The 11,226-nt window shown below is 50.7% G+C and overlaps 1 protein-coding gene across 15 annotated transcripts in view; it reads left to right on the top strand.

The window, feature by feature from the left end:
- The window catches only part of Ablim2 (actin binding LIM protein family member 2), a 125,736-nt gene that overhangs the window by 96,879 nt on the left and 17,631 nt on the right, over positions 1-11,226 (top strand). For 8 of the 15 annotated variants that reach the window (XM_031341788.1, XM_031341783.1, XM_031341784.1 and 5 more), the window contains 2 exons: positions 3,796-3,848; positions 4,487-4,625. In XM_031341788.1, coding sequence (XP_031197648.1) covers positions 3,796-3,848; positions 4,487-4,625 — 192 coding nt within the window. Of the gene's footprint in view, positions 1-3,795; positions 3,849-4,486; positions 4,626-10,447; positions 10,510-11,226 lie in introns of all 15 variants that reach the window. The other 7 variants (XM_031341773.1, XM_031341779.1, XM_031341772.1 and 4 more) reach the window with 1 other exon arrangement.

An 11,226-nucleotide genomic window follows, 5' to 3' on the forward strand; every position in this document is an offset into this window, starting at 1 on the left:
GAAGTCCCTGGGGGACATGGGACATGTGTGGTAGAAAGTGAATCTTTCCAGAGAGGGCTTTAGGCCCAGGCCTGTGGGGCTAAGAGGAGCTTCTCTGTCTCCTGAGGACATGATAAGCTCCTTTCTCTGGTAGAAGGACAGTGGGTGGGAGAGAAGCCAGTGGGCAGATCCACTGGCTCCACATCCTTTCCTCTGACATCACTGTCAGTTCTGGCAGCAGTCAGCAAACAGATGCCATTCATTCAACTTCACAGAAGGAAGCCAAGTGCCAAGAGATGCCAGGGGCTTTCACTAATTTATCCAAAGTGTAGTTTTTGAGCACCCACTATGTGTTTGGCTCTACTTCAGGGCTAGAGACATAATGATAGCCAAGCACAGCCTACCCTGTGAAGCACAGAATGTATGACCAAGTACATCCCTGCCTTGTAAATCAGAGAATCCATAAAATTGCTCCCATTATGTACACACACACACACACACACACACACACACACACACACGCACACACACTTTCATTTTCAGTATAATTCCAAAACAATTTAAACTATATAGGTTGATTCATGCTGGGCAAGAGAAGTCCTGTCCATGGGTCTAGTTCTCAGAGACCCATCTGGACCTGAGTAGAGAACCAAGACCCCCACTGTTCTGGGACCCTGAGGTCTGAGAATACTAAGGTCAAGGCCCTGAGCACTTCCCCCTGTGTTCAGAAGCTCCTTCCCTTAATAAAGATAGCATCAACCAGGAGTGCCTAGGGCCTAGCTGTCAAAGCCTGTCCTTTGACACTAGACACTGGCAGGGGTGGCTCTACACCAAAAGCAGGCAGAGTTCCAGTAGAGACCAGAGCTGAGAATACCTGGTGGCCACAGACTGCCCCGAGCACCCTGTAACAGTCTTGGTGGCCACCTGGGAGCCAGAGCTATGGAAGGGTAGGTACCACCAGAAGCATAGTGCTTGGCTCCCGTGGAGGCTCTTGAGGCCACTGTGCTGTGGCCATCTACTCTCCATGTCCATTTATCTGTTGACGGTCAATATGTGAGTCACTGGAGGAAGCACCAGGCAATCAGATGCTGCTGTGACCTTGAGCATCTCCTATCAGTTGCTCAGTAGGGAGGAAGATCTGTGCCCAGGTCCCTGTAAGCAAAGGTTAGGCCTTGTAACTTATACTCCTTGCAGGGAGAACAAAGTCCATCAGCGGAGGCAGAAAGATCATTATGTCTGTTTCTTGTGTTCCTGTGCTCAGGACAGGGCAGGTGCACACTGGGGAAGGAGAGGTGGCAGATGCCCAGCATAATGAAGACAGGTAGATAAAGGGTTGTATGGGTGGATGGATGCATCTGTGGTCAAGGGAATAGACTGATGCAGACAAAGAGAGGTATGCATAGGTTGGTGAATAACTGGAGATCAGTGGATACAGGGATGAGGTAGATAGATAGATAGAGAGATAGGCAGACAGATAGACAGATAGATGATAGATGGCTTAGTGGGTGGGTGGGTGGATAGTGCATGCATGGATGGATGGATAGAAGAATTGATGATTGGTGGATACATGGATAGGAGATAGATAGATAGATAGATAGATAGATAGATAGATAGATACATAGATACATAGATACATAGATAACATAGATACATACATAGATACATACATAGATACATAGATATATAGATGATAGAGAGATAGAAAATGTAGAGATAGATGATAGATAGATAGATAGATAGATAGATAGATAGATAGATAGATAGATACATACATACATACATACATACATAGATACATAGATAGATACATAGATACATAGATAGATAGATAGATGGCTTAGTGGGTGGGTGGATGGATGGACAGATTGATGGGAAGGTTAGTGGATGGATACATGAAGAGATGCATGGGTTAGTGTCTGGGTGGATAGGTGGATGAGCAGGCAGATGGCTTAGTGGGTGAGTGGAGTGTTAAAGAGAGTAATTGATAGAAATGAAGAGATGAGCAGCCAGAGATACACGTATGTGGCACATCAAGGAAGGAGGGAAGAGATGCCAGCAGATTACCTTCAGGGTTGCTTATTCCTAGCATTGCAAACCTGTAAGCTGCCATTCATTTCTTCAGACATTATCCTGCTTAGTCCACATGAGTTAGAGGGGTATGGTGGTATTTTCCCATTTTACAGATCAGGAAACTGAGGCTCAGAGTTGTCACAGAAGCAACCTACTAACAATGCAAAATGCCTGGTGAATTTGGCTCTGGCCTGGCAAACTGCACACCTGCCACGGTTTGTAGTGTTTGCAGAGGACCTTGTTAAGTCTCCACAGAACATTCCCCTCAGCAAGTGGAGGATTATTCTAGAGCCCTGGGTGGTAGTACACTAGAGCATGTCTGTCTGCCTAGTGTAGCGATATGAAATCTTGAAAACCCATGACCTAGGCTACCACCATGGGATTTCACATCCTGAAGAGCCCCTGGGCTGAAGCCTCTGGCTCACATGGTGGAGCAGAACTGTCAGAGCTCAGAGTGGCCACAGCATGCTTGTCTTCACACCCTCGGTCAGAGCTGGTGCACTAGCCACATTCTGTGCTGCTGCCCAGTGACAGCCATTGCCTGAGCAGAAGGAGTCACACTTCACACCTCTCTGAGTGCCTCCATTGAAACTCCCCAGCAGGTCTGTCGTTCATCGGCTTCTGGATGTGGAGAGAGCTGAGGATTTATTTTCAACTAAAAAAAGAAAAAAAAAATCAGTCTCTCCTACTGGGAGACACAGCAGCCACCGGGGGGGGGGAGACACAGAGTCAGCATGTCTAGAATGGAAGTACTCAGTCTTCAATTTTGACCCTATCTTGTCAAGGTCCTGTAGCCCAGTCCCCAATATCCAAGCTCTCTGGCCTGGTGTCAGTTTTGTCCTTGGTGGTGCAGGAGGCAGGGCGTTCCAAGAGACGGGCAGGGCTGAGCCCACTGCAGGCTGCAGGTAAGAAGCCTGTCTCCCCTCCCTGAGCTCAGCCCTAGCTGGTGAGGATCCCCGGGCTTCCAGAAATTGCTGTGTGCACGGGTTTGGGGTAGATCTTGGTAGGTCTCCCTGCACTGACTGGGTCCTGAAATAGACCAGCATGCCTTGCATGGTTTCTTTGTTTACTCCTGGGAACAAGGTCAGCCCAGTGGGACAACAAAATGCTGCTGTGGGGTGAACTCTTGCTCCAAGTGAGCTCATCTCTGGGCATACTGGCACTCTTTGCCGATTCTCAAGGACTCCTGCAGTGGCTAAGCTCAGTGGGACAGACAGGGGAGAACCTGAGTTCATGTCACTCTCAGCCCCCTCACCTCACTTCATGCTGGTTTCAAAAGTGAGGCACCCCCCCCCTGAGCCTCAGTCTCTCCATCTGTGAAATGGGGCAAATTCTAGTTTTGAAGCGTTCGTGATGGGAAAGAAACAGTGATGCCCGAGAAGCATGCACCTGTGTCTGACACCGAGGCCACCGAGGCCGAGGCCTTCTGTCCTTTCAGGGTCCACTTCCAAAGGTCAACAGTATAGCCATCAAATGCCAAGTGGCCACACCTGAGGATGCGGCTCCATTTCTCCAGGTTGAAGCTGTGGCTAGAACTGGAGTGGGGCGGTACTTGGCTCAGGACACGCCACAACTCCCCCCACCCCCCAGGCTGCTCTAGTGTGTCATTCTTCCAGCCTGTGAAAGGCATTCATTGCATTGTCCTTTTCGTTGATCTTTTTCCCCCACTTTTGAGCATTTTGTAAGGCAGGGCCCCTGGATAAAAACAGGCTGAGCTGCCTTTACAGACTGATTTTTCCCTTCCAGCCGCCAGGCGATTGGACGTGGAGGACAGCAGCTTTGACCAGGATAGCAGGAAGGTAGGAAGAGGGACCACAGCCCTGTGGGGTGGGATGGCCACGCCAATGGATCTCCATTCCTTCTCTCCCTCTGCCCCTGGAGTCCCAGGAGGACCAAGGTGCGAGCCACACTCGCCTCCTTTTACACTCTGTATGGGCACAGTCTCTGCCAGTGCCCTGGCTCTGCCTTGTAGCCAGGCCATCGTTCTGGGACTGAGGCGATATAAACATTGACAAACAAATAAACCCAGTGCATTCTGAGGGATTTGACATGAAAGTTCTAGAACAGCTTGGCAGGTGGGTTTTTGTTTGTTTGTTTCTGTTTTGTTTTGTTTTTTAAATGAATGGCCAGAGGGTCGAACATAATAGACCTTACTGGCATACCCCTTTGATGTGGCCAGTTGTAAAAGTGTCCTGAGAGGATGTAGGGGCCAGGCATCACAACAGCAGGCTGTAGGCAACATTGGCCACTTCTCCAGCTGCTTCACGAACTTTCAGAATGAGGCGCCTTTACTGGTGAGACTGGCATTAAACGTTTGGCTTCTCGAAGTGGAGTTGGCTTGTGGGATAGAAGTATGGAGCTACTCGAAGGTTCTGGTGAAATGTTTTCACCATTGCAGTTGACCTCAATGTTCCTATGACCTTCTTTTCCTCTGCAGAAGACAACCTGGCTGCTCCTCAAGGGGGATGCAGACACCAGAACTAACTCTCCGGACCTGGATGGTCAGTCTCTGTCCCTCAGCAGTGGGGCCGATCAAGAGTCTCTCCAAAGGATGCCTGGGGACAGCCTCTACTCACGTGAGTGGCTCTTCTGAAGCACGTCGGAGACTGCCAGCGAAGGGCCCCTACTGAGTGGGTCCCCAAGTCTCAGCTTTACTCCCCCCCCAAAAAAAAACCCTAAAAGCAAAAGACAGCATGTAACCCCAGCATTTGAATGACAGAGTCGGCAGAAAGGTTGCTGTGAGTTTGAGGCCAGCCTGAGCTACATAGTGAGACTCTGTCTCAAAAATAAAATGAAAACAAAACCAAGACCTCCCAAAGAGCATGTGAATGTGAATCAAGCCAGGTAAAGATCTGGAGCCCTGGCCTCGGCCACCTGCTCTTGGCAGTGACATACTAGCTAGTGTGTGCACAGCACCCCCTTGTGGCTCTCTCAGAGCAGGCAAGAAAGCAAAGAGAACAGCTTCCAGGGCCTGTTTTCCCTGGGGGCAGATGTGGTCATGGTCAGGAGGCAAGCACAGACCTGGAAACTGGTACAAGGCACTGTCCCGGTCCCTGTAACAGCCTGAGAAAGCACTTGGAGACTCCTAGGTGATATGTCCCCATGTCACGGGTAGCAAAGCTGACCTATGCCTAGCCTTTCGGGTGTTGTGAAGCCTGGCTTGGGGATGATTTTCAAGTATGGAGTAAATTTCCATCCTGTTGTTCACTGAAGATGCTGTGGGTCCCAGGCAAAGTCAGCACAGGCTGTGTGAGACAGGCTCAGTCTCACACAGAAGCAGCTCAGTCTCACACAGGGCAGAAGGTTGTTTTCCATGGCCGTGGCTGAGGTTGGAAGGGGAGAGGTCGCGGCATCATGGTGGTACAAACTCTGAGTGAAATCTGGGCTCCCTGCTGACTGGCTTATGATAGAAGACAGAGCAGCAATGCTGAGTCTCGGGTTACTAGACACTGGGCATACAAGAGTGCTTTGCCTGGCCAGCAGTAGACAGCATGGTTATTCTTATGACCCTCACTCCCGACCATGCATGGCACTATTTAACCACTACACACCGGAAGTGCTCGGCAGGGGAGGGATGAGCGGAGGTGCAGACAGCTGGACATTGTAACCAACTGGAACCTGGAATGTTGTTCTGTGGGGAGTCGTTGTAAGCAAAAGGGTCCCTTGGGATCTTAGAGCATGCACACAAGGCTGATGTCATCGTGAGAAGGCACACCAAGTGGTCCCACAGGTCTGGGTCTCCTGTAGGTTCTTTTAGGGAAGAACTAGCTGAAGGCATGGTGAGAGGAAATAGAGATTCCCTCATGCATCCCTTGTCTGCTGGGATGGCTACAATATCATCCCTCAGCACTCTGTCCCAAGGATCCTTGCCCCAGGTGGTCACTTCATGCTGGGTGTGTGCACATGTGCTTTGTGGGACTTGAGTTTGGGCAATGGAGGCTCCTCCACAGAGCCGAACATAGGAGTTGCCCATAACCCTGGCTGCCTTGTGTAGTGTTCTGGCATCCAGCCATTAGCTGGGAGCTGAAATATAATGTTGATTTTTCAGACTGGTAGTTTTCAGTGTTTGTGGAGTGCCTGGTACCACTCCCATGACCTCAACCCAGACTCTCCCATGGCATTCAGCCTGTTCCCCCAGCGATTGCCACTGGAACTTATGGAGTGCCTGGGACTGGGGACCAAGGGAAGCAGGACACAGTGTGGGAAGAAGCTGAGCTGTGGATGTCACCTCTCAGGGTCCTGCTTTAGCTGTCACCATGCTGTGTGGCCTGTGCCTATACCATTACCTCCCTGTGGTACTTTCTCATCTGCAGGTGGCAGTACGAAGGTGTTCATCCCAGGCACTTTTGAGTGCACTGGTCCCTGTGAGGCAGGCTGTATCAGGTGTCTTCACTGGTCATCCCCACAGTGACAAGAGCTTGTCTGTCAGCCCTTTCCTCTGCTGCATCCCCACAGCAAGCCAACATGAGTGGTACAGAAAGGAAACAGCTGTTATGTGTGTGCACCTGGCCTGTAGGAGCCCAGCCACCTGTGCTGGCACCTGTGCCACAGCTGAGGAGGGATCTGCACAGTGAAACCTTTAGTGAGGGTTTGGACCACTCCACCTGTCACATGCCAGCAGTCAGGACTACATTCCCCCGCCTCTGCTTTTCTCCTGGTGTCCTGACTTCATATCGCAGGAGCAGGAAATCTACAGGGTCTAGCATTGCACCTGTGGCTTTACCTCCATCCCATTGTGCTGCCCAGTCCCATGGGACAGCCATTCTTTGACAGGCACTGCTATCCTACCAATGGTGTACGTTTTGTTATAGACGCGTTTTCTGGCTCTGTGGGAATGGTCATTGAAAACTGCCTGAGTCTGCACAAAAAGAGACTGGGTTGGTTTTTGTTGTAAGAAGAGAACCTTGAAGGCCTTAGAGTGAGACTTGATACCCTGAGTCCCCTCCCCTAGCTTGCACCCTGTAGACATGTGTCCTCTGGACCCCACATTACTGATCTTTCTTGTCCTATTCTCTCTTTTGGGATCCCTTACATGTGAGTACAGGTGTGCACACAGAGACACAGGCATGGTAATTAGAGATCTGGTGGTATAATTCAAGCATTTGAGTCACAAAAGACACTACGCAGGGGTATCAGTGGTTCTTAACAAGGCCCCAAAGTTTTCAGAAGAGAAAACCTGGCTTTACATCACCAGATTGTGAGGAAAGAGGAAGGAGTGGGCTCAGGGTAGCTCAGAGACTCTCTGACTTAGCGATTCAGGAAGTACAAGGGAAATCTCTCAGGGGCCTCTTCACTCCAGATTTCCCTGTGCCTTTGACATCTGTGTCACCTCCATGTCCTCCAGTATGAGACTCCTGTGGAATATGGAATAGTGGATGTGCCAGTGTCTGCTGATTAGCTCATGGCCCTCCCTTTGAGCCACTCAGCAGGATCCAGCTGCAGGACAGGATTCTGTGGCTCTGTTCTTCTCCAATTAAGGAAGGAAGGAAGGAAGGAAGGATGGACGGAAGGACAGACAGAAGGAAGGAAGGAAGGCAGGCAGGCAGGCAGGCCACACTTTGCCCTTCATTCTTTAACCCCTGGAGAGTTTATGGTGAGAAAGAGTTGTTTCTTGTTCCCTTGTCTGTGGTTATAAAGAGCAGGTTCCTTCTGGCCTGGCAGGTCTCCTGGGAGTACTGAGGGTGGCAGCCAAGCAAGCACCCGGTAGAGCTGTGATGGAGAACTCTAGGAGACAATATCTGCAGGCATCAGAACTGTATCGATGCTTGTCCAGCTGGTAGAGCCCCAGCTAGTCACTGCTGTGTGACGTTGGGTCCCCTATCAAGCTATGATGGTATGAAATTCCCTCATCTACAACAAGACTGATCCAGGATCATCACCTGTAGGATGAGGTTCCTGGGTCCTCTTACAGGATGCCTGGGCATGCAGTCTCATGAGGATATCTAGGTGGAGCATGCAAGCCAATGAGCCTGCAGCCTGTCCCTCTGGCTTCCTCAGCCTGAAGCTCATGCTGCTCAGGGACATTGAGTCCTGTTGTTCAGAGCTAAGAGGAAGTACCCTGCACAAAGCAGGCACTGGGAGTCACGTACTGGACCCTAGTGAAGGAATGGTGACCTGCTGTGACTTGCCAGTGAGTTGTCAGAAGAATGTCCTTGGCTACTGTGACAAGCTTGCACCTCCTGCTGCATCAGGAACTCTTTTCTCCCAGTCATCCATCTTGAGTGTCCAGTAGCTGCCCTGACATCTTATGAGACATCCTGAAAAGAACAGAGCCAGGGACCATGTGCTCAGAACTCCAGAAGTCAGCAGCATGCTTCGCAGTAGCTATGGATGGGTTCCTGAGGGCTGGTGCCCGGGTGTGTAGTTAGGCAAAGCCTAGGCCTAGCCCAGGAATTGGGAGGATGCCCAGTGCCTGAAGGGCCTTATGTAACCTAGGGTCATGAGCACACAGCCATGAACTTGCTCAGGGTCTTAAAGAGTGGTTATCGGGCTGTTTCCAGAGAGAACATGGTAATTTCAGGCATTTAAAACCTCAGAAAGGGAGAGCCTAGGGATGGGAGATAGGTAGGTACCGTGGCACCCATCTTTCTCTTCTCAAGATGCTTTCCTTTTTAAGAAAAGTATTTTATTTGTATGGGTGTTTCACCTGCATGGGTGTCTGTACACCGTGTACATGCTGGACCCATAGAAGCCAGAAGAGAGTGTTACATATAGTTGTGAGCCATCATGGGGTACCAGGAATCAAATGTGAGTTCTCTTAACTGCTTCGGTCCCATCTTCTTGAGTTTCTTATGGCCAGGCCCAGAAAGACGATTCGGTAGTTAAACTCAACTGCTTCTCTTGTAGAGGGCCAGAGCTCAGGTGCCAGCACCCACACTGGGCAGCCCACAACTGCCTATAACTACAGCTCCAGGAGGTCTGACCTCCTTTTCTTGCCTATGGGCACCAGCACAGACCTTGCCCATACCCACTCCCATTCCCACACACGTACCCATAACTAAAAATATAATGAATCTTTTGATTTTGTAATTGACCAGCCCTGTCTGGGATGGCTGTAAGGAGTGGGGGACATTGTGTGGCCTATGGAAATAAGATTGCTGCTGTGTGTGAGAAGTTGATCATTGAGCCTGAGGAGGCTTTGTGCAGTCCTCTGACTAGCAGGCCAGAAATATAGTTGAGACATTTGCTGTTCGTGTTCATCCAAAAGGCCTGGAAGGCTTGCAGAATCATAGATTCTGAAGCAGTAGGGTCTGGGTAGAGCTAAGAACCCAACTAACGGACAAGTTCTTTATTGATGCTGACCTCCTCTTTGAGAATCACTCACTGCAGCTAACACCTTCAGCTAGCAGAGGCGCCTAGATTTCCACAGTGGATCCCTTGGGATGCCAGAAGAGACTTTGTGGGTAAATGGGGGAAGCAGGTGTCTTGGGGAGGGACGCCATGGCTTTAAATGAGGAGGTCTCAAGCCCTTTCTCTGTAAAATGCAAAGAGCTGGCTGTGCATTAACCTAGGCCACAGAGAGGCAGGAAAAGCAAGGAGCGTTCCAGCAGCCTGGCCCAGCCTCCCACCTTCCAGCTCAGTCCTGCTCTGTGCTTCGACTAGGACTTCATGATCCAACCAGGTTCCTCTGAGAATAGGGCCCTTGAAGTTAGACCCATCTCAACCACATCTGGAACCATCTCATGGTAACCTTGTGGCAAATGAGTCTCTCCAGGTCCAGTCCCCAGTTGAGGTCTTTCAGGCTCCCTGAGCCTGCAGGAACCTGACATGGGATGCCTAGCCCAGCATGCTCAACAGCAGGGCCAAACAGGGTGGGCAGGCAGCTCTGTACCTGCCTCATGTCAGTCCTTGGTGTCAATGGTGAGTGATGTGGCCCATGGCCCCTCTGAGCCTTTCCCTGGCTGCCCAGCAGCTCCCATGGCATTTGGCCCATGTTAGAGTAGCAAGGATCCCTGTGTCTCTGCCTAGCCCATTCCATTTCAAGAGACACTAATAATCTCTATTTGAATTTGAGAATCCCCCCAACCTCAAAGATCCCCAATCCCATGTATCTAGTGGTGGCCTGTGGTGGCCATCACAGAATGGCACAGTCCTACCTCACCTAGGAGTTCACAAGTCTGGGAGAGGAGCTAGCCTAGGTGATGTGATACTGAGGTTTATCCTGAACCTGGGTACCAGCTGGGCTGGGCCCCCAAATAGGAATGGTGTGAATAACTGGCTCAGATGTCACTCTGGTGTCCTGGGGATAAAAGGTCACAAGCAAGGCAGGCAGATTATCTTTAGGGGCCTCTGTTTGTTGTCACCTGCCTAGTCCTGCCCCTCTGCTGGAAGTGTCATGGACCATGCCTTCCCCTGGCCAGGCTGAGTGCGTGACGAGGCTATGCTGTGTCTGTTACAGGCTTCCCTTATTCCAAACCTGACACTCTTCCAGGACCCAGGAAGGATGGCCTGGACCTCCGGGTAGGTACTTGGACTCTCCCTACCTGTGGGGCACTAACCGTCACTTGCTGCCTACCTGCACTGATTCCCATAGCTTTGAGAGGCAGGGATCCCGCCTGCCTGTCTGCCTGCCTCTGCCTGATGTTCTGCTAAAGATGCTGCCACTGTAGCCTTTTCCATGGCAAAAGTGACCAGGCCATACCCAGCTATACTCTGCTGTGCCCTAGAAGCCAGAGTGCCCAGTGTGTAAGGCAGGGGAGCTGTAGGTCCCCCAGAGTGACTAGGGCTGCTTTGAGATGCTCTTCAGCCCCACACCCTTCCCTGTGGCTAGAGACAGCCAAGTCAGACATGTTCCTGTGTCTATGGAGCCATGCCCATCCCATGTACTAGCATGTGGTCAGTGGTCAGTGGGAATGTGCTCTTATCCTCTTCCCAATCTCAAGATACATGAATGCAAGTGCAAGTGGCCTCTAACCTCATTTCCCAGAGAGCCTGGCATGTGCCCTGGTCCAGGGCCCTCTATGAGGAGCCTACAGCCATGTTGGTTCTCAGTGAAGCTAGGCTAGGGTGCCCTAATGATCCAGAACCCACCAAGCTTCATGTAGCACACAACTCCAAGAGAATCTCCATCACTGAGGAAAATTTTCCCAGTGTCAGGAAGTTGTATATAAATCAAGACAATCCACTTCTCAAGAGAATGAAATGGTGTGTGTGTGTGTGTGTGTGTGTGTGTGTGTG

The sequence above is a fragment of the Mastomys coucha genome, unplaced genomic scaffold (genome assembly GCF_008632895.1).
Source record: "Mastomys coucha isolate ucsf_1 unplaced genomic scaffold, UCSF_Mcou_1 pScaffold22, whole genome shotgun sequence".
NCBI classification, from domain to species: domain Eukaryota; kingdom Metazoa; phylum Chordata; class Mammalia; order Rodentia; family Muridae; genus Mastomys; species Mastomys coucha.